The sequence below is a fragment of the Saccopteryx leptura genome, chromosome 2, assembly GCF_036850995.1.
Source record: "Saccopteryx leptura isolate mSacLep1 chromosome 2, mSacLep1_pri_phased_curated, whole genome shotgun sequence".
Lineage (NCBI taxonomy): Eukaryota > Metazoa > Chordata > Mammalia > Chiroptera > Emballonuridae > Saccopteryx > Saccopteryx leptura.
The window spans coordinates 159,562,800-159,588,587 of record NC_089504.1 but is presented as its reverse complement, the minus strand read 5'-3'; the positions used below and the strand labels follow the sequence as shown (position 1 = coordinate 159,588,587).

At 48.8% G+C, this 25,788-nt stretch overlaps 1 protein-coding gene and 1 pseudogene across 6 annotated transcripts in view; one reads left to right on the top strand and one right to left on the bottom strand.

The window, feature by feature from the left end:
• C1QTNF9 (C1q and TNF related 9) overlaps nt 1-25,092 on the top strand; it is a 30,843-nt gene extending 5,751 nt beyond the window's left edge. For 5 of the 6 annotated variants that reach the window (XM_066365820.1, XM_066365818.1, XM_066365819.1 and 2 more), the window contains exons 3-5: nt 2,415-2,593; nt 22,575-22,637; nt 23,992-25,092. In XM_066365820.1, the coding sequence (XP_066221917.1) occupies nt 2,428-2,593; nt 22,575-22,637; nt 23,992-24,761 (999 nt within the window). In that variant the 5' untranslated portion in view covers nt 2,415-2,427 and the 3' untranslated portion in view covers nt 24,762-25,092. The remainder of the gene's footprint in view (nt 1-2,414; nt 2,594-22,574; nt 22,638-23,991) is intronic. The other variant, XM_066365821.1, reaches the window with a different exon arrangement.
• Nucleotides 18,134-18,630, bottom strand: LOC136393923 (SERTA domain-containing protein 3-like; annotated as a pseudogene).
• Nucleotides 25,093-25,788: the final 696 nt, after the last annotated feature.

Here is a 25,788-nt window from a genome sequence, read left to right as displayed (position 1 = left end):
GTGTGTGCCCTGTGTGTGCCCTTGTGTGTGCCTATGCCCTGTGTGTATGCCCTTGCATGGACCCGTGCCCTATGTGTGTGCCCTTGTGTGTGTGTGCCCTTGTGTGTGCCTGTGTCCTGTGTGTGTGCCCTTGCATGGACCTGTGCCCTGTGTGTGTGCCCTTGTGAGTGCCTGTGTCCTGTGTGTGTGCCCTTGCATGGACCTGTGCCCTGTGTGTGTGCCCTTGTGTGTGCCTGTGTCCTGTGTGTGTGCCCTTGCATGGACCTGTGCCCTGTGTGTGTGCCTTTGTGTGTGCCTGTGTCCCGTGTGTGTGCCCTTGCATGGACCCGTGCCCTGTGTGTGTGCCCTTGCATGGACCCATGCCCTGTGTGTGTGCCCTTGTGTGTGCTTGTGCCCTGTGTGTGTGCCCATGCACAGACCTGTGCCCTGTGTGTGTGCCCTTGTGAGTGCCTGTGTCCTGTGTGTGTGCCCTTGCATGGACCTGTGCCCTGTGTGTGTGCCCTTGCATGGGCCTGTGCATGTGTGTGTGCCCTTGCATGGGCCTGTGCATGTGTGTGTGCCCTTGTGTGTGCTTGTGCCATGTGTGTGTGCTCATGCACGGGCCCGTGCCCTGTGTGTGTGTGTCCTTGTGTGTGCTTGTGCCTGTGTGTGTGCCCTTGCATGGACCCGTGCCCTGTGTGTGTGCTCATGCATGGGCCTGTGCATGTGTGTGTGCCCTTGTGTGTGCCTGTGCCATGTGTGTGTGCTCATGCATGGGCCCGTGCCCTGTGTGTGTGTCCTTGTATGTGCTTGTGCCCTGTGTGTGTGCCCTTGAATGGACCCGTGCCCTGTGTGTGTGCTCATGCATGGACCTGTGCCCTGTGTGCGTGCCCTTGTGTGTGTGTGCCCTTGTGTGTGCCTGTGTCCTGTGTGTGTGCCCTTGCATGGACCCGTGCCCTGTGTGTGTGCCCTTGTGTGTGCTTGTGCCCTGTGTGTGTGCTCATGCATGGGCCTGTGCCCTGTGTGCGTGCCCTTGTGTGTGTGTGCCCTATGTGTGTGCCTGTGTCCTGTGTGTGTGCCCTTGCATGGACCTGTGCCCTGTGTACATGCCCTTGTGTGTGCTTGTGCCCTGTGTGTGTGCTCATGCATGGACCTGTGCCCTGTGTGCGTGCCCTTGTGTGTGTGTGTGCCCGTGCCCTGTGTGTGTGCCCTTGCATGGACTTGTGCCCTGTGTGTGTGTCCTTGCGTGCGCCTGTGCCCTTGTGTGCACCATGACCTGGTGTGTGTGCCCATGTGTGCACCCAACCATGTGTCTGTGCCCATATGCCTTCTTCATAGTGACCTGTAAAAACCAAACCTTAACTCAGAGAATACATCTGATAGTAGTAAGACCACTTGGAACACTTTAATATATATATATTATATTTTTAAATATATATATATATTTAATTTTTCCATTGATTTGAGAGAGAGAGAGAGAGAGAGAGAGAGAGAGAGAGAGAGATGCATTAACTAGTTCCACTTAGTTGTTTCATTTAAGTTGTGCCCTCATTGATAGCTTCTGGTATGTGCCCTGATGGGGGATCGAACCCATGACCTGGGCATACTGAGATGATGCTCTATTCACTGAGCATCCCGACCAGGGCAACACTTTAATATTTTTAAGTTAGATTAAATTTTTATTGCGATAAAATACACATAAAACTTACCATTTTAATCACTTATAAGTGCACAGTTTAGTGGCATTTAGTACATTTATATTGTTGTGTCACTTAGCATAATGTCCTCAGGGTTCATCCCTGTTGTAGCATGTGTCAGAATTTCCTTCCTCTTTAAGGCTAAATAGTATTTCACAGTGTGGGTGGAGCACAGTGTGTTTGTACATGTATTCATTAGCAGACACTCGGGCCCCACCTCTGATTACCCTGGATAATGCTGCTGGGACGAGGTACAGGACCACCTGCTGGAGACTCTGCTTCCAATTCCTTTGCATAGACACCAGAAGTGGTATTGCTGGGAAAAACGCTAATTCTGTGTTTGCTTTACTATTTATAATGTGCTTTTAAGCATGTGGTTATAAATTTGGTATCTGCAGCAGCTCTGTGAGATAAGTAAGCACTAATATCTTCTGTGACTTTGAAAAGTGGTCTACCCAAAATGGAAGGGTAAATGGAAGAAGTTTCCTGACTTGGAACTTGGCTTTCTCCTTGATTGCTCACCATGAAAAACAGTCCCAATCACAAGCGTCCTTTTCAACGACAATGTCCTTCTAATTGTAAGCAGCTTGGCCTGCTACCAGCTTCTGCCCTGATACAGCCTGACTGTTCTGTCCAAGTCTCGCCAGGGGAGGGTCCATTTCCCACTGCAAGGAACAGAGGCTGTGTCATGGTCCCAGAGACAAAGGTTTCTCCTTTCAGTCTGTTTCCTTCTTTCAGGTGCATTTGAGCCATGAGGGTCTGGTGGCTCCTGCTTGCCACTGGAGTCTGCATAGGAAACGTGGACTCACAGGACACGTGCAGGCAAGGGCACCCTGGTGTCCCTGGGAATCCTGGTCACAATGGTTTGCCTGGAAGAGATGGACGAGATGGAGCAAAAGGTGACAAAGGGGACACAGGTACTTACCACCTGGTGACCTTCAGCTGCAATTCCATCTGTTCCTTCATTCATTTCACTTCATTCATTTATTCCTCATCCATATACTCACTCTCCCTTGCTCAGCAAACACTTCCTGAAAGCCTGCTTCATGCCAGATTCTGGGCTAAATGCTGGGGTACACAGCCTGGGACAAGACCGACAGGAACGCCCTGCCTAAGGACTTCCTCATCTAGTGGGGTAAACCTGTTAGCCATCATCTCTGCTACTGCTGGACCATTTTCAGGAGTATATGATGTCACAGATCTTCCTGCCTAAGGTGGCAGGCATGATGGATCTTTAGCACATGAGGCCTAGAGAGAGACTCAGTTGCCAGGTCCAGGGGGTCCTTAGGTTTACAACAGTCTCAACATACAACATTTAGAGTTTATGACACCCACTCCCATAAAAACTTAACAAAATTGAGATGTGTTTCGGCTTAGCCATTGGTGTCCTACTTACAGACTACGTGGGGGAACTAGTTTGGTTGCTGCTCAGTGGAAGAATACTCAGTATTCTTTTTCTGTGGTTTAGTTGTGTTTTTATGTTCTGGATTATGGTTTTACAGCTGTGTTAAGATAGGTAAATGGCTTAGGCTAGGGTGTGTTTTAACTTACACCAAAATCCGAGTTACGTCAATGTCATAGGAATGGAACTGTGTCATAATGTCATAACCTGAGAACTTGTATTTGGCAAAGAGCACCTAGCTGCAGTGTAGGCCGGAGTTAATGTCTGGCTGTGCTGTAAGCAGATGACATGTAGTGACAGAATACAAAAATGGGCAGTCACCTGCAGCCATACAGCTGTTACTCAGGGGTCTATGCCATATGTTGGGACCTGCCCCAGGGTTTGGGGATTTGTGGACAGAATCCAGCACCGGGAAGGAAGATTTGCAAAAGCCAGGATGTGAGAGTGGTTTTCATAACACCAACCAATAGGCTTGGTTTTCTGGGTTTTTTGTTTGTTTTTGTTTTCTGATAAGCTTGGTTTTTGAATGGGGTTCTTGATCCATCTGGGTTCAGGAGGAAAACATCAAAAATTCTACTGACATTTTAAAAGATAAGTTTAGGCAAAGATAAAAAAATGAGCTTTCCAAATATTTTACAGGGGCACACCTTGTTTTATTGCACTTCACAGGCACGTTTCTTACAAACTGAGGGCAAGCCCTCCACCAGCAAGATCACATCTTGCTTTATTTTAATACTAACTTTGTCTCAGTGGTCTGGAACTGGTCCCACAAAACCTAAGGGATGCCTGTATGTGGATTGGCATGGGTGACCTCACCGGGTCCATTTGCAGGTGGATGTGTGTCATTTGAAGCCTGACATTGTCCTGTGGGGAGAGCGGAAGCCCCACAGTGCAAGCAGCTAGGCTGGGCGCCCTTGTGCAGTCAGCTGTCGCCTTCAGTGTGATGTGTTGTGTTGCAGTTACATGTGCCCTGGCTGGGGAGATTTTCAAATTAAACTCCCAAACTATCACAAACAGACTGGTGCCTAAACTACTTCTGCGAAGAAACAGAAGATTGATGGTGGACTTGATGATACAAGCATCAAAGAATCACAGGAAAATAGCAGAGCCGTCATTTCTGTTCTTAGTGTGAACTCTTCAACAGTACATTACTAGGAGAGAACAGTGATGAACTGTCAGATCTGAAAAGAAGTCTGGCCCTGGCCGGTTGGCTCAGTGGTAGAGCATCGGCCTGGTGTGCAGAAGTCCCGGGTTCGATTCCCGGCCAGGGCACACAGGAGAGGCGCCCATCTGCTTCTCCACCCCTCCCCCTCTCCTTCCTCTCTATCTCTCTCTTCCCCTCCTGCAGCGAGGCTCCATTGGAGCAAAGATGGCCCGGGCGCTGGGGATGGCTCCTTGGCCTCTGCCCCAGGCACTGGAGTGGCTCTGGTCGCAACAGAGCGACGCCCTGGAGGGGCAGAGCATCGCCCCCTGGAGAGGCAGAGTGTCACCCCCTGGTGGGCGTGCTGGGTGGATCCCGGTCGGGCACATGCGGGAGTCTGTCTGACTGTCTCTCCCCGTTTCCAGCTTCAGAAAAATACCAAAAAAAAAAAAAAAAAGAAGTCTGTAAAAACCTAGAAATCATTAAGACTTAGGGCAAATGAATTTAGACCCATTAAAGTAAACCTCATCCTAACTGCAAACTGTACCATAAGGAATACATTATTAACAGGAAGGACCTGAAGGAATAGGACATTTCAGGACTCTGTGGAATGGTGAACACAACCACTGTCATTTTTCTCAGCAATACATTAAGCACTAGAAAAACTTCCCCAAACTTAATGATAAACACTTAGAAGCCTCTTCTGATACTTATTAATCATGTCAGAATATTATATGTTCCTCTGTCTACATTAAAAATAATTAAAATAATACTCGAGGCAATTTCAAGATGGAATAAAATTAATTCATTGCCAGCAAATGCTATTTAAATATGGATTTTTAAAAAGCCTTTCTTAAGGTTTGAAAAAACAAGTATTTGAACATATTACTTCAGTACAGGAAGTCTGTTGTATAGGTGATTGACAATCTAGGTGTTTCTCTTTCCTGCTCATGGCATTTGGTGGCCTAGGGCATTTATTGGGTGGGCTGGATGAAGCAGAGTGTCACCAGGAAGCCATGCTATTTCTCTCCGACTGTCATCCTGCCACCAGAGCCCTAGGCTCTCCTACTGGACTGCATCTCCAGTAAGTCTACATCACTGTTAGGCATGGGACCTGTCTCAGTTCTGGCTTATAAAAACCCTGTTCCAAGTTCATGGCAAAACCTCAATCTTTTTCCTTTTTTAGCAAGAGAAAGAGAGAGACAGATACACATACAGACCAACAGGAAGGAAAAGAGATGAGAAGCATCAACTTGGAGTTGTGGCATTTTAGTTGTTCGTTGATTGCTTCTCATATGTACCAGGACTGGGGGACTCCAGCTGAGCCAGTGACCCCTTGCTTAAGCCAGTGACCTTGGGCTTCAGGCCAGCGACCATGGGATCATTTCCATGATCCCGCACTCAAGCCAGCAACTTTGGGGTTTTGAACCTGGGTCGACACTCTATCCACTGCAACACCACTGGGCAGGTCAAAACCTCAATCTTAATAAAACCCTTTTTTCTATTCTCCCACTGGTACCAGCGTGTGTGTGTGTCCCTGCTGAGGTTATACTTGTGTCTTCATGATCACCTTTTATTCACACTCTCCATCCTCACTGCAAGGACCACTTTTGACTCCACAGATGAGGCTAGGCAGAGTAAAAAAAGTGCGAGGAGATACTGCTCAGTTGGTGCTATTGAAATCTGCCTTTGTGCCCTCTGAGCTAGACGACCCAATGTGGGCTTTTCTTCTATGAGATGCTTTTGGGCTTCTTTCTGGACCCACTCCAGCACCATTTCTTAAAGGGGGTTGTTTACTCATTGTCTCACTACATCTAAACCCCCCAGTTTCTTCATATACTTTCTTGTTGTTGGGTTCCCCTTGGTTGGCAGCATGTTTTTGTTTGTTTTGTTTTGTTTTGTTTTACTTTTTAAGTAATTAATTAATTTTAGAGAGAAAGAAAGGGTAAAAGAGAGAGAAACAATGACCTATTGTTTCACTTATTTATGCACTCATCGGTTGATTCTTGAATGTGCCCTGACCAGAGATCGAACCCTCAGCCTTGGTGTATTGGGTCAACACTCTAACCATCTGAGCTATCTGGCTAGGGCTGGCAGTGGTTTTTGGGGGGCTGGCCCTTACAAAGCATTTCAAGCCTGGATCCTCTGGATGCAGTCACCTAGCCTGCACCACTTGCTATCTGTACCCTGACTGATTCTAAAAGCAGTGAATATTCCCCATGCCATTGTCTGCTTTTTTATTTTTATTTGTATTTTTTGCATTTTTCCGAAGCTGGAAACGGGGAGGCAGTCAGAGAGACTCCCGCATGTGCCCGACTGGGATCCACCCGGCATGCCCACCAGGGGGCGATGCTCTGCCCATCTGGGGCGTCGCTCTGTTGCATCCAGAGCCATCCTAGAGCCTGAGGCAGAGGCCACAGAGCCATCTTCAGTGCCTGGGCCATCTTTGCTCCAATGGAGCCTTGGCTGCGGGAGGGGAAGAGAGAGACAGAGAGGAAGGAGAGGGGGAGGAGTGGAGAAGCAGATGGGCGCTTCTCCTTGTGTGCCCTGGCCGGGAATCAAACCCGGGACTCCTGCATGCCAGGCTGACGCTCTACCACTGAGCCAACCGGCCAGGGCCCATTGTCTGCTTTGCTCTGCCATTTGGGAAGCTTCAGTTGGCTTCTCTCTCTTTTTCTTTTTCCTCTTCCAAAATATTTTATTTAAAATAACAATAAAAGACATTATCACCCACAAACAAACAAATCAACAACAACGGTAAGGTATTTTCCCCACAGAGGAAGAAAGAAGGGCGTAGCCACCAAGTGTGAAATAGCCAAAGCTATTTAGTAGAGCGCATCCCAGAAGAGGTTCTCTGGTCCAGGGGACAGGGGCCGGAGAAGTCGTGCAATTCTTCCACTGGAGGGTAATTTATAGGGTCGGTAGGGTGGTGGTGAGTTGATATGATGTGGCAAAATTTCATTGGCTGACAGACAGTCGTTCTTTTTCAAAGGGCTCTGGCCATTTATTTTTGGTGGGCATAGGTGTGGGTGGTTCCAGCCAAAGTTCCCGGGCCTGGTTCCTCATGTGACCTTCCCCCATTGCCAAATGACCTCACATTCTGACCTTTTATGTTAGATAGGGTTGTGGACAAGGCCCACCAGGGGTGAGGACAATGGAGACGCAGAGACCTGACTCCAGAGACCAGGTTCAGTGATGCAGATCTGCTTTATTTAGGAAGTAAGCTAGCTTATATACACAGGTTCAGCCTATAGGGTGTTACAGTGTATTCTTCAAAGCCAAAGGCTAAAAAGATTAGGGAGCTGCCTGGTTGGCACTGAGTCACTTCCTTATAGCGGGCGAGCTCCCTCCTGGGTGTGCCTAGGAGGATTTCAGGTGCTGGAGTGTTCTCACAGCATTGCATCAGCCACAGCTGTTAGGAATGCGCTCTGTGCTCTACCTACACTTCCTCCTTCTCTTTTAATTAGGGCCAGTTGGACTTGATGAATGACAGTTTGCTGTTGTTGTCTCTACGGGCAGGATAATGCCAGGGTGGGGAAAAGCAGCCCAGACGTGGGGGGCCGCCTGCATCCGAGAGTTAGCGGTCACTATAGCACACATAAGCAGGAACAGAGTACCAGGGCCTGAGGGCCCGTCAGGGGCCATTCTCTGGGCTTGTTCCGCTAAAGCCTTCCCATCCCCCCAGGTGATGGGGTGTGCATGTTGGCCACGAGGTGCTTCTCCTGGAGCGCTGAGGACCTCCTCCAGGCGGCCGTTCATCAAGGGAGAGGTTGGCCATTTCTTGAACTGGGGGGTTCACTGGCGTCAGGGGATTCATTCGTGGGGTCATCTTGGGACACCGGGAGTGGCCGTATGTTTTTTCCTGGGATCCAAATTGGATGTGGGCTGTTTTCTGGAAAAACACAAGCATAACCTCTTCCTTGCAATCGATGGGGGTGCGGTCCCTGCCACTGAGCTGTGGCTGGGTCCTTCCAGCGTACTAATGGCAATGGGGTTGGTTGGCTACAAAGGCCTCCCTAATGTTTGTAAGTGGGAGTTACTCCATCAGAATCAAAAGTTAAATAATTGAGAGTGAATACAGCACTGAGGAGCACTTCTCCAGGTGAGGCCCGGGGCATATCCCCCCTTTCTTTTTGTATTTGGAGCTTGATGTCTCTGTGTCACCGTTCTACAACGGCTTGTCCTTGGGGGTTGTAAGGAATGCCAAGATGATATGTGATTTGCCATTGAGCACAAAAGGCTTTAAATTGGCTGCTGGTATAACAGAGCCCATTGTCAGTTTTAATCTCCCAAGGTACGCCAAGGCAAAGCATGGCTTGATCGAAGGGCACGAATTTCATGTTTGGTTTTTTCTTCAGGTAGGGCCATGGCCAAGATGGCTCTGGAGAAGGTGTCTACCTCTATGTGCCCGCAGCGGAGTTTGCCAAATTGGGGGACATGAGTGACATCTATTTTCCACAAAGCAGTAGGCTGTAGGTCCCGAGGGTTGACACCTTGTGGCTGTAAGGGACCTAATGGTAGTAAGAGCCTTCATTGTTTACATGTACAAACAAGGTGTTTGCAGGCTGTGTGAGATGGGGAAAAAGAGATTTGAGAGAATGGGCAGACATATGAAACGGGGCATGAAGTTGTCTGGCTTGCTCAATAGGAGGAAGAGTCAAGACTAGACGATCAGCTTGTGCGTTGCCTGCTGTTAAAGGGCCAGGTAAGCCAGAGTGGGAGCGGAGATGCTGAATGTACCAAGGGTGTTGATGCTCCTCTAACAGTTCTTTAAGCTGGCTGAGGGCCGTATCTAGTAACATCTGCTTGGGTCGGAAGGTGGAATGGGCTAGGCCAGGGGTCCCCAAACTATGGCCCACAGGCCGCATGCGGCCCCCTGAGGCCATTTATCCGCCCCCCCCCCCCCCCCCGTCGCACTTCTGGAAGGGGCATCTCTTTCATTGGTGGACATTGACCATCTCATTAGCCAAAAGCAGGCCCATGGTTCCCATTGAAATAGTAGTCAGTTTGTTGATTTAAATTTAGTTGTTCTTTATTTTAAATATTGTATTTGTTCCTGTTTTGTTTTTTTACTTTAAAATAAGATATGTGCAGTGTGCATAGAAATTTGTTCATAGCTTTTTTTATAGTTGGCCCTCCAACGGTCTGAGGGACAGTGAACTGGTCCCCTGTGTAAAAAGTTTGGGGACCCCTGGCTAGACCTTTGACTGTTTGTACTGCATATGCACTATCTGAAAAGATGTTAATGGGGCCATGTTGCCAAAGGCGTAGAGCATAGTAAATGGCTAGCAGTTCACCTACTTGTACTGACCCCTCATAGCTATATTTGTGGAATTTAGTGCTTTCCGTTTGTGCTTTGAAGACTATTCCACAGAAGTACTGACTGGCATCTGTAAACGCAAGCATGCTGTGTGGAAGAGGGGTAGATGCTGGGTACGAATGAGGGGTGGTTTGTAGGGGGACCCTTTGTAGTGTCTGTAAAAGTCAGTCATTGGGAAGGTGATTGTCTACTTGTCCAGGATAGTTAGCTAAGAGCGTCTGCATTTCTAAATCATTGGCTAGGAGAAATTGTATATGGTCAAGAGGAATTGGCAGGATAAGTACATCAGGCTCAAGCTCATATAAGGTGACACAAGTTCACCGTAGCTTCCGGCCAAGAATGCAGATTGCGGTGTTGCTGGGGGTGATTTTAGACAGCTGACTATATGCTAAATGTACCCAATAAAGGGGTTTGTTCTGAAATAGGACTCTGGTAGGAATGCCTTTTGTGGCTAGGACAATAGCTGAGATTGGCTGAGTAGGTTCTAGCCTGGCCCTCGACACAGCCAATAGCATTGTTAACATCCGCTATAACCTGTTTTGCTGCTGCAGTGAGACAGGGGATGCTAGTAGGCTGTATGTCACCCTCAAGGAGGGAGAATAGGGGGTCTAATACAGCAGTAGAAATAGATAGGTATCCACATATCCAGTTTATTTGGCCGCATAGCTCTTGTAATTCATGTAAAGAGCATTGTTGAGGGATTGCGAGCATAGGGGAAGTAGGTGTTATTTCTTCCTCTATGCAGTACCCTGAGAAAGTAAAGAGCAGCAAGGTCTGCACTTTCTTTGGTGCTACAGAAAGCCCAACGGCATTCAGATTAGTTAAGAGCTGCTGGTAACATTCTTCTAAGATTGTAGGATCGACATGAGCTATTATTATGTCATCCATATAATGGTAGATGAGGCATTGCTTCTGCAAAGGTTGCGTTATGGTGCCTACATACTGCTGGCAGATGGTGGGGCTATTTTTCATGCCTTGCGGTAGGACTGTCCTTTGATACCTTTGAGCTAGAAGAGCATGATTAATAGAAGACACAGTAAAAGCAAAATAAGGCTTGTCCTCTGGATGGAGGGGGATTGAGAAAAAACAATCTTTGATGTCTAGAATTTTGATATGGGCTGCCCACGGTACCATAGAAGGATGTGGTAAGCCTGGCTTATAAAGTGCCCATTTTTGCCATATGCTTATTAATTGCCCTTAAATCATGGAGGAATCTCCATTTTCCGGATGCCTTCTTCTGTATCACAAAAACAGGCGAATTATGAGGAGTGGTGGAGGGTTCAATATGTTTGGCTTCTAACTGTTGCTGGACTAGCTTGTGTAACTTTTAGTTTTGGCTTTGTTAATGGCACTGCTCGACCCAAATTGGTTGGTCGGTATCCCATGTAATTTTGATGGGTTCCAGGGGTTTTAGATGAGCAGTGGCCTTTAGAATTGGGGGAGGGGGCTGGTTGGTAATAGAGACATGGAGTAAAGATACCACATCTCGTCCCCAAAGTGTATGTGGTAATTCAGTCATAAATAAAGGACTGAAGGCCCTGGCCGGTTGGCTCAGTGGTAGAGCATCAGCCTGGCATGCAGGAGTCCTGGGTTCGATTCCCGGCCAGGGCACACAGGAGAGATGCCTGTCTGCTTCTCCACCCCTCCCCCTCTCCTTCCTCTCTGTCTCTTTCTTCCCCTCCCGCAGCCAAGGCTTCATTGGAGCAAAGTTGGCCCGGGCACTGAGGATTGCTCTATGGCCTCTGCCTCAGGCACTAGAATGGCTCTTGTTGCAACAGAGCAATGCCCCAGATGGGCAGAGCATCGCCCCCTGGTGGGCATGCCAGGTGGATCCCGGTTGGGCGCATGCGGGAGTCTGTCTGACTGCTTCCCCATTTCCAACTTCAGAAAAAAAAATAAAAAAATAAAGGACTGAAAACTCCAGTTGCCCCGTCAGGATCGGTCCAGTGGAGTGGCTGTATGGCTTGTTGGGCTCAGCTAACTCCTTGTACGAGAGGCCCGGGCTGCATGGCCTAGCTTTCCTCCTTAATCTCTTCCCTAATTACAGAAACATCAGCACCTAAGTCTATGAGCCCAAGAATGGGGTGGCCTACTCGCAGGGTTAGAAAGACCTTATTCTGAGTTAAGGGTAAGGTTCAATAGACTCCTGTGTGGAGTGGCTCTTTTACAGGCAGGGCTCAGAGCTGCCCCGCTTCCCGTTTAAAGGCTCCAGGGGCTTTCCATCTGCGGTAGTAGTTGAGCGGCTGTCTCGTTTTCAGTGAAACCCTTTTTTGCAACGGGGGCACACAGAAAGTGGTTTTTTTTCATTTTTCCTTTTCCTATTAGGGCACTGCTGCACAAAATGTCCTGTGTCTTTACATTCAAAGCAGGCTCCTCGTGTTTGCTGGTTTCTCTGGTGGGAGTCACTTAACTGGGCTGCAAGAGCGGTAGCTAGGGCAGTTGCTGAGTTGCTGCCCGTATCTCGGCAGGCAAGAACCCAATCATCTAGGGGCGCAGCTCTGATAGGTCCTATTGCCTGTCTACACTCTCCATTGGCACCTTCCCACACTAATTCTTTAGTTAGAGCATCTGCCGCATTGGCGTGCGTTACTTTACACTTTATGGCTTCTTGGACCCTTCCCAGGAAGTCTGAAAAAGGTTCATTGGGACCCTGAAGCAATTTAGAAAGCTTTAAGGACCTTCCATGAGCATTAGTTTGGGTAAAGGCTCTAGTGGCACATAGGTGCACTTGATCAAAATAGTGAGGGCGTCCTACAGCCTGTACGGCAGGGGAGGCAAATTGCCCTTCTTCTTTGAGGGCTTCCGGGGGGAGGTTAATACCAGCCTTTGATTCCTTTCACCTATTATTTCACTTTGCTCATTGTACAAAACCTTCCATTGAATTAAGTCTTCTATGGTGAGGACTGCTCAGGCCAATGTTTTCCAATCATGGAGACAATTTAAATCAATACTGATATTCTCAAGTAATTGCTGAACATAGGGAGAGTGAAGGCCACCTTCCTGGATGGCTTTTCTGAGAGTAACAACTGTTTTTTGGTCATGTAGAACCATGCTTGCGGTCGTGCAGCAGTAGGGTTAATATTGACCGGAAAAAGGTGAGGGGGCTCTAATCCTAATACCGCATGAGAAATATCTGTTTGCTGACACAAAGGGACATAGAGGCTGGCCCATGGGCCTACAGCGGGGACACAGGTTGGATTTATACCTGGGGTGGAAAATGGAGTCTGAGGAACTTGGGTGGGGCACTGAGCCCCGGCAGGGACTGCAGAAGTGGCGACTTCCACTTCTTCCAGCGGCGGAGCCGATGGCGCAGTTATTAATTCTGTTGGTTTCAATTCTGTACGCTCAGCCATAAGTTTATCAAACTCAGAGGCCCAATTACCTTCCTCCTCTGCAGGGGGAAGCGAATATGGGGGTAGGGGCTCCTCTGAAAGAGGAGTAGCCTGTAGGACCTTAGGGACCGGTGGAGGGTCCTCAGCAGGAGCACTGGTCAGGCAGGCATGTATTGCTAATAGGTCAGGAGTGAGGCTGAGAGGGAAGGTTTGTCCTTCATGTACTTCGGCCGAAAGAACACGTCAGAAAGCTCGGGCCCATGTGTCCAGGTCCCTGAGAGGCACATCCCCAAGCCAGGGATTGAAACCAGAGAGGATTTCCCAGTAGATACAAAGATCCTTTTCACTAACTTTAACTCGCCTACTCTGCAATAGGGCATGGAGGGCTCAAGCTTGCGGGGCTCAGGAGTGAGGGGGAAGGTTTCCTATTGCAGAGGGTCACTCACCCGTCCTTGGGTGCTGGTTGGGTCCCTGTTCGGGCGCCAGTTGTGGACAAGGCACACTGGCAGTGAGGACGACGGAGACGCAGAGACCCGACTCCGGAGACCAGGTTCATTGACGCAGATCCACTTTATTCAGGAAGTAAGCTAGCTTATATACACAGGTTCAGCCTATAGGGTGTTACAACATGTTCTTCAAAGCCAATGGCTGAAAAGGTCAGGGAGCTGCGTGGTTGGCACTGAGTCACTTCCTTACAGTGGGTGAGCTCCCTCCTGGGTGTGCCTAAGAGGGTTTCCGGCACTGGAGTGTTCTCACAGCATTGCATCAGCCACAGCTGCTAGGAATGCACTCTGCACTCTACCTACATAGGGGCACCGCTATTCGTCTGGCTAATTTCTGCTGGTTAGGGAGGTTGTGAGGAGGGGAGGTTGGAAGGTGGTGGCTCTGAGGGGAGTCACATACATGGGTGTAGGAGCATCTGTTTGTGACTCAAGAAACTTCGCGAATGCGGTCCTGTAAGGATTTAAAAAAGAGGAGTAAATATGAGTAGTATGCTGATAATTAGAAGAGGACCTAGGATAGGGGTAGCCCAGGTGAGGATGGGTGACTGCCACCAGGAGTTAAGCAGGTTGTAGGAGGAGAGCTTCCTGAACAGTTTTTTTCAGACGGTGGAGGACATTGCTGTTTTCTTCCATCAGTCTCATTGAACTGCATTGCTCCCTGCTTTAACTCTGGTTGCAGGTTCCTGGTGGGAGGGACAGGAGCAACAGGAGGGTCTTCAGGGCCCAACATTTTAGTGAGCTGGAGACGGGTGGGGTCCAGTGGTTCTGACTGCCAGTCCATATGGGGTCCCATCCACCTGGGCTGTAGGGAGCCAGGCTGGAGCTCCCTCAGAAGAACCCTGTCTCCTGGCTGGAGGGGGACCATTGGCTGTACTTCATCTGGAAGGGGGTCCGCATGTTCCCTAAGAAGATGGCAGAGTAAAGACAGGGGAGGTATGTGGCAAGAGGAGGGGGGTTGACAGGTAAGTTGTGATTGATTAGGAAAGATCTACCATAAACCAGCTCAAAGGGGCTGAGTCCAGTGGGGTTTCGCAGGGTTGCTCTGATTCTGGTGAGAGCCAGGGGGAGGAGGTTTGGCCAGGAGAGCCTGGTCTTGATGGAAAGTTTAGTTAGCTGACCCTTCAGGATGCCATGGGCCCTTTCCACCTTACCTGACGATTGAGGGTGATAGGGTATGTGGAGTCTCCAGGTAATGTTGATGAGAGATGGCAACCTGCTGGACTATTTGGGCAGTGAAGGCCGGGCCGTTGTCTGACTGGATGGTAGTCGGCAGTCCAAACCGCAGGATGATGTTTTCAATGAGAATGGAGGCAATGGTGCCTGCTGTCTCTCAAGAGGTGGGAGAGGCTTCTATTCACTCTGAAAAGGTATCAACAAAAGTTAAAAGATAACGGAGTTTTTTGTGAGGGGGGCATATGAGTGAAGTCAATTTGCCAATCCTGGCCTGGCACGTGCCCCCTCAATTGATGAGTGGAGAAGCAGGGGCGGAATCCCCCTTGTGTAGAGGTTTTGGAACAGATAGTGCATGCTGTGTGTACCTTTTCGATAGTCTGCTGGAGGCCTGGGAAAAAAAAAAGTGGTTGCAAGAATCGATAGAGAGCTTTTGGTCCTGTATGTAAGGAACAGTGGATATCAGAAAGGAGAGTTTCAGCCTGTCCTTTTGGTAAGGCAATTCTATCTCCGAGAAATATCCATCCCTGGTTGTACACGTCCCCATCTTTTCTGAGGAGGGTCTGTTCTTCCTCAGGAGTGTAGGAAGGTTTCAAGGAGGTGGAGAGAAACATGAGAGGAGAGAGGGAGGTCCCCATGGTGAGGTTTTGAGCCACTGTATCGGCCCGAGCATTTCCCAAGGCCACCCGGTCCTAAGAGGTTTGATGGCCCCTACAATGTACCACAGCCACCTCAGCGGGAAGCTGTAATGCCTGCAAAAGTTTAGAAATGAGGGTAGCATTGATTATGGGGAAGCCCCTTTCCTTCCAGAGGGCAGAGTGGCTGTGGGTGATAAGAAAAGCATATTTAGAGTCAGTATATATAGTTACATGTTTTCATTGGGCTTGTAGGGTGGAGGAGGTGGTGACCACCACATCCAAACTACATGTCAAGGGGGGCGTACGAAAGGGAAAAGAAGGGGTTCCATCAACTCCTATAACCGAGACCTGTGAGGGAACTAGAGGTCCAGAGTGTGATGGCAAAACAGAGAAGGTAGGCCCCGTGTCCACAAGAAATGAGATGGACTTACCCACTCCTGTAGCATTGCCCTGGGCTCAAAGAGGGTGATGGTGGTGGTGGGGGGGGGGTCTTCGAGTCTGGGCCGCATCAGTTGCTCATGAGGCCGAGGAGTTCAAGCATTGGGCCCGCCTGACTGGCATGGCCTCCCATTTGAGTGGCTTGTCCTCCACATAGAAACACCAAGGAAAAGCCTGTTGTGCAAAAGGGGCAATCGCTCCACCAGTGACTGGGCTGCTTGCAGTTAGGGCAGGGCGTAGTGGGCAGCCTCGGGCAGGGGCACTGTTGGAACCAGTGACCCTCTTTGCCACATTTAAAGCAAGCTCCTGGTGGGGTTCTTCTCTACAGCCCGGATTTGGGTCAGGCACTTTCTATGCCTTGCCCCTGTTGCTCTGCCGGCCTCAAGGCTGCCACAAGAGCCTGGGTTTGGAATGTTACCTTTTGCTACATGCGGGCCTGGCGAGGAGCTTTGACCTGTTCCTCCCGACCATTAAAAACCTTAAATGCCATGTTCATCAGGTCTCGGATAAGGGTTTGGGGATTGAGAATAAGAGGGGGGTCTCCTGGGGAGCTGGCACCCAGATCCGGCAGGAAATGCCAGAGCCAGAGGCAGGACAGGGCCAGGCCTTCCTGCAAGAAGAATGGGGCTGGGCCGTGGGGTCAGGAGCCCTGCAAACCTGTGTGAGGGCCAATGGCCAGCGGAGGACCTGACAGGTGAGGGGCTTAAGAACTCAGAGAAGAAGGGAGGGGCTCCTGGTTGGCAGGGGAGGGGGCTTACTGGAGGGAAGAGACCCAAGTGGAAGAAGTCCACAGAGGGACCAGAGAGGGGTCCTGAGAGACGGGCGCCCCCGGGGGTCGGGCATGAGGGGGAGAGAGTTGGGGGTTGGTGAAGGAGGAAAGATCAGGAGTGGAGGGTTTAGCTGAGGTTTCTTTGGCCAAAAAGGGCCTGCGCTGTGGAGCAGGCGGCACAGAGATTAGGACAGGAACACAAATACTAGAAGCCCTGAATGTAAGGGATCTCCGACCATTTCCCAGTTCTTTGGCAATAGTTAAATTGGTGAAGATGTTAAAATCGAAAGTCCCTTCAGGAGGCCACCTGGTTCGATTATCCAGTGGGTTCAGTGGCCAGGCCACATCGGAAAAGAAAATTAGTTTCTTCTTCTTTAGGGAAGGAGAGATTCCGGATAAAGCATTCCAGGAGTGTTTTTGGATCTGGTTCAGATTCCTGTGCCTCTATGGCCACCCTCAGTCCTCGGAGTGATCAGAGATGAGAATTGACGTCCCGCAACTCATGCTCTGGTCACGGGACAGTTAGGTAGAGTGTGTGTGTCCGGGACATCTCCACGGGCACACACACACTTGGAATGGATAAGATCTCCTTGATGCAGCTGCGATTATGGACAGGGAGTCTCAGCGGAAAGAACTGAGGGGAGGCTGGAGGCAGGGGACTTACTGCACCGTGTGCCAAAGTGGGTGGGAGGTCAGAGGTCCTGGTTTTTCCTCGGAAGGGAAGGGGAGAGGAGCGGCCCCAGTGGGCTTCAAACTCCTCCCTGGTTTCGGCATCAAACGTAAGGTATTTTCCCCGCCGAGGAAGAAAGAAGGGTGTAGCCACCAAGTGTGGAACAGCAAAAGCTTTATTTAGTAGAGCACTTCCCAGATGAGGTTCTCTGGTCCTTGAGATGGGGCCAGAGAAGTCGCGTGGATTCTTCCGCTGGGGGTACTTTATAGAGTCAGTAGGGTGATGGCGAGTTGATATGACATGGTGAAATTTCATTGGCTGACAGACGGTTGTTCTTTTTCAAAGGGCTCCGGGCTGTTTCTTTTTGGCGGGCATGGTTGTGGGTGGTTCCAGCCAAAGTTCCCCGGCCTGGTTCCTCATGTGACCTTCCCCCATTGCCAACCAACCTCACGACAACAACAAAAAAAAGCCATCACAAAACTCACCTTTCTTTTAAATAATGCTACATGGAGCGGTTTGGTTTCTACCCTATTGCCTGTGGTCCAGCCTGGTTATAAATTAAGAGGCTGCTGGGACTCAGGTCCTGCCAAGGAGTTGGGGTTCAGCCTGTGAGGAGAAGGCCAGCCCCTCCTACTTCTTAGAGGTACAAAAGGCAGAGCCTGGGTTTTCCTAGCAACCAGGCCACACATCCCTGTCATGCTTGGACATGCCTGGCTTATCTTCCATGAGGCTCCAGTGGTCAGCCACAAGTGGAGGAGCCCCTTGAAGGGGGGCAAAGGAAATGTGGGTGTGGGAAATAAGACTTCCAGAAACAATATCTCATTAAAGCATTTGGAACAGAAAAATCAATTCAGGAACCCCCCATCTTCACAGGAAGCTGTGGTAACCAGATACACACACACACTGTAAGAGTCATGGGACTCTGACATGGGAGGAAAGGAAGCTGTAGTCACTGCTTAAAGCCCCCCTAAAACACACACACACACACACACACACACACACACACACACACACACACGCATCTGGGGATCCAATCCACTGAGGCTGAGATGTGGAAGCAGCACCCTGCCCCCATCAGGTTGAGGATGGAAGAATGATTTCCATGACGTGGTCTAGTTCATGCCACTCTCATGACCCTGGGGCACAGGAAAGGTTGTGAGGAGGCTCTGGTGGGGCCAGTGCAGGTTCCTTCTCCACTATGGGTGTGTCAACATCCAGAAAAATGTCATCCAGACATGAGTCCCTCAGGTACTGGGAGCTCAGAGCTTCTAAGAAGTCTGGATCAGGCTAGGGCAGCACCTCATTCTGGAGACCTGGGGGAGACACTGCATTCTGAAGGGTCTTTGTCATCCATGGAAGTCTCCCAGCTCCCTGAGAATGGGGGGGGGGTCAACAAGAAGAAGCCCCCTTCACCCACGATGAGGGTCTTAGGGGACCAAACAGGTGCCAGGGCCAGGAAAACGCAGCCCGGAGCTGCTGGGGGGTACAGTGGATGAAGAATGCCAGTGGATGCTGGGGGCCCGGGGGCCCAGGCTTTGCTGAACTTTGTCTAGGGTGCGATCTTCATCCATTTTTGTCTCATAGTGCACATAAAATAATGACCAAAATTCTGAAGCACACCAAAAATATATTTTTTGTCTATCTCACACACAAATAATATAAGTATAATTTTGACTGATTTACAAAAAATAATAATAATAGTAATAGTAATAACCTATACTTTTTGCTACAAAGTGACTTTTATAACATCAGGTACCTATACTTGTATATAAGGATTTCTGGTACTAAAAATAAGATGCAACTCTATTCTATGACCTATACATTTATGGTTCAAGACAGGGCATTCACACTAGATGGCTAAGGTTGTGTTGACTGTTGACTTTTTTTTTATATTTGACAATCTAAGGGAAAAGGTCAGTTCCCCTGACTAAATAGTCAAGTGTTGCATGTATTAAACATCCTTGAGGCACACTGATTGGAAATTGCTAGTCTAGGAAGGTGCAGAGCTGGGTTTGCTGGCAGCTTTGCAGGTCTGTAACCCCAGTTCCACTTCCCTCTTTCCCTCCTCCAAGTCTAACTGTCTCCTTGGTCTCCTCTTCCATCCTCCCACCATGATGCCCTCAGCTGCCAGATTCAGCACAACCTGCTGAACCATCTGTAGCTCTGTGACCCTTCAGTGCCGGGCAGGGCCTTTGCTTCATTTGGCTTCTTCTTTAGACTCTTCCAGTTGAAAGTCAGGCATCAGTTCTGACCTCACACTCCCAGGGTCCCATGTCAGCTTTCTCTCAAAACTTGTGTACACTTTGCTCCAGTCTTAAGGCAACATTTCTGCAGCTCAGTACAGTTCTGGTGGGGTGAGGTGATGGCCTTGCCTTCGGGTGCTCATCCCTTTCTGACTCAAGACTGGGAATATGTGTTTTATTTCCAGATATATGGAGTGTAAAATGTTAATATTTTATTTTAAAATATTTTATATACACAGGAGAGAGATGGCAGACAAATAAAAACAAATGCTCATATAGCCAACATCAAATTTCTCTATTTTCTCCCCTATTGACTTTTTCTCCTTTTTCCTCAATGGTATCCATTCTTTCAAGTTTTACATACTTCCTCAAAGCAGATATACATACATATGTTTTGTACATAGTTCATATGTACTAGGTATTATATGTATTATATACATGTTTCTTAGAAGTATATTCAATCATACTTTTCACACTAAATATTCACTTCATCTCTATCTTACCTTCTTCAAATGTATTTTTGGTGTATGTTTTATAATAAAATAAATATTTTTAGAATATTATCTGTATGTAATTTATGAATACATAAATGGATATTAATTAGAGTACATGTCTATTCTTGTGACAAAGTTTGGAGGCCACTGTTCTGGAGAATGGAAGAACTGAGAATTAAGCAGGGAAACAAAAAAGAAGTTAGAAGAGGAAGGCTTACACTTCTGGAGCAGGCCAGTGAAGGGAGGAGAGGGAAGAGCAGGGTGACTACTGCTCAGCGACACTCCCAGACCAGAGCCTGCCTGGAGGTCTAGGAGGCCAGAATCACGGATATAATCAGCCCGTGTCAGTCCTTTGTCAGGACCGGGATATTGGCCCTTCCTGTCCATCACCTCACAGCTGGGTCCGTGGACCTGAAGTCTGAGTTATCTGTGGCAATGGGGGAAGCCCGAGTCCGGATCGAATCATGTCTAGTGAGCACTTGTACTGCCATGCCTGGAGCCACTTCGGTTCTGCTGACTGACAGCGTGGGAAGTTGGAGCCTTAGGAAGCCTACTCCCAGAATAAGGATTTGTGTATGTTCGACCAAACCTCACCTGATGTTCCCAATGGCGTCAGCCATGCCAACTCTATCAGTGACACTTACCATCACCCACTAAAAGAGATCCTTCCAGAACCCTCTCTTCCATCCCAAATCATGCCATGTAACCACAGTCATCTGTGTTTTTGTGGAAGGCTAGTGAACCTTCCACTCCACTCTCCACGAGAGCGAGAGAAAAGGAGGGGGACCCAAGAGGGCAGAGGAGCAGTTGGATATTGCACTCACTTCCTCCCAGGTCCAACCTGGAATTACAACTCAATTATAAAACAGTCAACGTGGAAAACAGACTGAAGACCAGCTGAATGTATCTCGGAACCAAGGATTTACAGAAGGAGCCACGTCAGGACTGGTAGGAAGGGCAGAGACAAGAAAAGGGCTGGCCCCACACCCACTGCAGCAGTTGAGAATCTGAAGGAATATCTCGGCTTCAAAGGTCCCCCCCTGAGGAGCGTGGGGTCTCAACCCAATGCTGGGTCCCCCAGACTGGACCACCAAACTTCACACCCGGCTGTTACAATCAGCAGGGATTTTGTCCACCAGGGAGAGATGAGAGACTGCTAAAAACCCAGGAACACTCTTAAAGGGACAGTGCACGAAATCATGTCCACAGCCACACACCCTGGGCTCCAGCAGAGGAATGATGGATCAGAGAAGACTGAAGTCATGTGAGGACAAACTGGGCTGTGCGGTTCCCAAAGAGAGGGCTGAAGGGACAACAGCTAGGGTCCCTGCGCTGAGTCCCCCTCCCATGCTGCCCACAGATGCCATCTTTCCTGGGTCAAGTCCTCCTCTATGTACTGCATCAGCCAGTAGGAATGTACTATCCTTACCCTTCTGACTCCTGGTCACCCCACCCTGTGGAAGACTCAGCTGCCTATGCGCATAGTGTAGACTTTCTTGGAGGACTCTTGAGGGCAAATCCAGGGGGTGTCAGAAACCAAGTTGTGTGGCTCTGAGGTGAGGGTCATTTCCACATGCCTGACACACAGAGCCCCACCCTCCCGACTCCCAGTATACCCCCCTGATGAGCTCACAGCCCGCAGAACAATCAGCTGGTTTTGGTCAGCTTGGGCTCTCAGTGCAGACTCTCTTGGAAGGCTCTCAAGGAGGAAGAGACTAAGTTTGTAGCAAGTAAGGCAGAGCCATTTTGGAATTCGCATTCTCAACTGGTGCTACTGTTCCTGTGCAGAGCTCACCCTCCTTTGGCCAAATCTCGGTTTGTTCAGGCCTGATGACCTCTGCCAGCTGCACCATGATGACACCCTGAGACCCCACCTCGCCACAAGTTTCATAGGCACCAGGGGAGCAGCAGCTGGCTGCGATGTGCCCAGAGACGTTGGCCAAGTGGTCTCAGTCCCAGCACTGGCTCCACGTTTGAAATCCATCTGGTGAAGATGAATCACTCCTACCTGGTGATTCGCTGATAACTGAACTCATGCAACTTGAGTACCACCAGAGGCTCTTGCAGTGACTGTGTCTACCAGGCAGCCGGCAAGTGGTGGCAGATGTCCGAGTACCCCCGGGCTCCTTGCAAATGGCAGCTGACGTTGTGCTGGCCCCAACCACACACACTCAGGCCCAGCAGAGGCAGCCAAACACTGTGGATTACTTGATAGCTCCAAACAGGCAGCCCAGGCCTGATCACAGGCAACATCTAATATTGAACTGCGCCGAAGTCCCTCCCAAGCGGCCCCAGAACCAGCTTGTCCAAGTGGCGATATTCAGACCACATCAAAGCATGACCTTAATTAGAGCCACAAGTGATGGGCACCAGACCCTTCTAAGGCAAATCACACTTCATGGGGAAATGAGCCGAGAATGAAGTGGGAAAGACGCCCATTATTGTCCAACATTTTACATCCGGAACTCTTCCCACATGAGGAAACACCCCTGTGATTACGTGTGCACGTGCTCCCTTGTCCTGCCTTCTTGTCCGAACCCTTCTTGGAACTGGGTGCTTGGGAAGTCCACCCGCTTCATTTTACAGTTCACTCCTTTGGCCATTCAGCACCCTTGCTGCTCACTCACCTCTGCCTCTCTCTGCTGGTACTTGTGTCGCGAGTGTGCGTCTGGGCCGGGGGCCACTCCTGGGACTTCTCCAGAGTACATCATTGATTGAGAGCAGTGTCTAGGAAGATTGAAGCTTCAACTCTTGTCTGTGTTTTTCTTTTCCACCTAGGAGAACCTGGACATCCTGGCGGTCCCGGGAAGGATGGAATGATGGGAGAGAAAGGAGAACAAGGTCAGAAAGGGTGTTCCATTTTACCCTGCTCTGATTCTGAGCTGTCGGTGAATTAGCAATAACCATTGAGTTCTTACCATGGACAAGTACTTTACTGGGCTGGGGGAATGACCCAGCAATAAAGGCATCACAGGTTGTGCTCCAGAAGCTCGTTGTTCAGTGCAGAGATCAGCAAACATTGTCTGTGAGGGGCCAGAGAGTGAGTATTGTCAGCTTTACAGGCCACATGGTTGCTGCCACAACCATTTCGTCCTGCCACTGTAGCCAAAAAGCCGCCGCAGACGCTACACGAATAAGTTGGGAAGTGTTCCTGGGCAACTCTGTTCATGAAAACTAAAATATGAATTTAAAAAATATACATTGAACTTATTTTCATGTGTTGCAGGATATATTATTTGTGACTACTTAAAAACGTAAACCATCCTTAGCTTGTGGGTCACATAAAATCAGGAGGCTGGATTTGGCTTGCTGGCCATGGCTTGCCAAGGCCTCGGTTAGTGTCCAAGCACTGAGGAATAACAGTGATTGACTCAGTGCATCTAGCAGCACGACCCAGAGAAGGTGACACTTGAATCAGGCCCTAAAGGGAAGGAGGGACTGTCTGTAGTTGTGACTGATGGGATGAAGAATATTCAATGATGGCAAACGTATAATGTTCACTTTGTGCTACAGCTTTTCATGTATTGACTCACTTAATACAACAGCTTATACAGGAAGTATATTATTATTCCAGTATCATGGTAGAGGAAACAGAGGTGCAGTTGGCTAGTCGGGTTGCCCAATGTCCCATTGTGCAGAAGTTGTGGAGAGAGGGCTGAATCCTGGCATCTGACTTTAGAATCCATGCTCATAACCACTACTCCCTAGTCAAGGTGAAGAAAACAGGGAAGCATCAAGCTATTATGCGGAATGACAAATTGTGCAATATAGTTGGCACAATGGACAGGCTAGGCTGGCAGTAAAGAGCAGTGAATGCCACACTGAAGGCTTTAGTGATTGTTCACTCCCATGAGGAGCCTTTTTGGGGACATCATGTGATTGTCATTTACTGGAAGTACCTTGAGTTATTCTACCCTTTGCCAAGGATCAGCATTGTTTAGTGGTCAAATTATAGACTTAGATGGTAAAGAGCTGTACTTTCTATGATGAGCTCTGATACTGGTTTAATAGTGTTCTGCATGGTATGTGTGCAAGTGTATAATTTAGGAGGAATGGATATTCAAACCCTGGATGTAGGCTGAACCTGTGCAGTTTTATCACACTTGTACACTCAATAATAGGAAAACTAAAGTTGTTTTCACAAGATAATGTTTCACAAATAATTTCTTCCTTTGTTCTCTCTTCCTTAACCTAGGAGTGGATGGAAAAGTTGAAGCAAAAGGCATCAAAGGAGATCAAGGCTCCAGAGGCCCCCCAGGGAAACATGGGCCGAGGGGATCTGTTGGCCCCATGGGGGACAAAGGCCTCAGAGGAGAGACTGGTCCTCAAGGGCAAAAGGGGGCTAAAGGTGATATGGGTCCCACTGGTCCAGAGGGGCAAAAGGGCAGCACTGGACCTTTGGGCCCAACTGGCTTACTTGGCCCCGTAGGCCCCATCGGAAAACCTGGTCCCAAGGGAGAACCTGGGCCCCTGGGACCTCAGGGTGAGCCTGGAGTCCGGGGATTGAGAGGCTGGAAGGGGGATCGAGGAGAAAAAGGGAAAATTGGTGAGACTCCAGCCTTGCCAAGAAGCGCTTTCACTATGGGGCTCACTGTGCTGAGCAAGTTTCCTGCTTCAGGTGTGCCCATTAAATTCGACAGGATCTTGTACAACGAATTCAACCATTACGATATCACCACAGGGAAATTCACCTGCCACATTGCTGGGGTCTATTACTTCACCTACCACATCACTGTTTTCTCCAGGAACGTGCAGGTATCTTTGGTCAAAAACGGGGTGAAGGTGCTGCACACCAAGGACGGCTACACGAGCTCCGAGGACCAGGCCTCGGGCGGCACTGTGCTGCAGCTGACGCTCGGGGACGAGGTGTGGATGCAGGTGACAGGAGGAGAGAAGTTCAATGGCTTGTTTGCGGATGAAGATGATGACACAACTTTCACAGGCTTCCTTTTGTTCAGCAGCTAGTGATGGACAAGTGTTGAAATCTGCCTCACCATCCCTCAGAATTAGCTCAGTGAAGATACGGTTAGATGACTTTTCTGTGTTAATTACTCTCATTATTGTAATAATCCTAAGAAGGTGAAAACAGAACAGTTATAATTTTTTTTTTGTATTTTTTTTTTGTATTGTTCTGAAGCTGGAAACGGGGAGGCAGCCAGACAGACTTCCGCATGCACCCGACTGGGATCCACCCGGCATGCCCACCAGGGGGCGATGCTCTGCCCATCTGGGGCATTGCTCTGTTGCAACCTGGGCCATTCTAGCACCTGAGGGAGAAGCCATGGAGCCATCCTCAGTGCCCGGGCCAACTTTGCTCCACTGGAGCCTTGGCTGCGGGAGGGGAAGAGAGAGACAGAGAGGAAGGAGAGGGGGAGGGGTGGAGAAGCAGATGGGCACTTCTCCTGTGTGCCCTGGTGAGCCAACCGGCCAGGGCCTTAGAACAGTTATTCTTAGAAACTAAATTTTATGTAATTCACTGCCTTTCTTATAGTAAATTTTTAAATACTTGCATTATTTATTATAACTTATGTGATATTTTTATTATTTTCATTATCTGAAGAATTTGTTGCATGTGTGTTTCTTGTGAGAAGAGTGATTTTATGTCATTTTAGTGCTCAAAGGAGCCATATTATAATTCATCTCTCATATCTATTTCTGAAGACATTAGGGAGAAAGAAAGGAAAGTGTTTTCTCCATTTAGTGACGAATAAGTTTTAGGCTGGTGACAGTGAGACATCCCAGAAACGGGCAGAACACTTTACTCATATTCTACCTTAGGTTTGAATTGCCATGCAATTCAACAAATAGTTATTTAGTAAACCACTTGCATGTTCATATTCTTGCCTGTTTGTCTCATGGTTTATTTGTCTTATTTGTTTGTAGGATTCTTTATATAGTTCTCATATTAATCCCTTTTTTCAGTTATATGCACCACAAAACTGTTTTCCAGTCTGTGGCTTATCTTTAGCTTTATTTATGGCAGGGGTCCCCA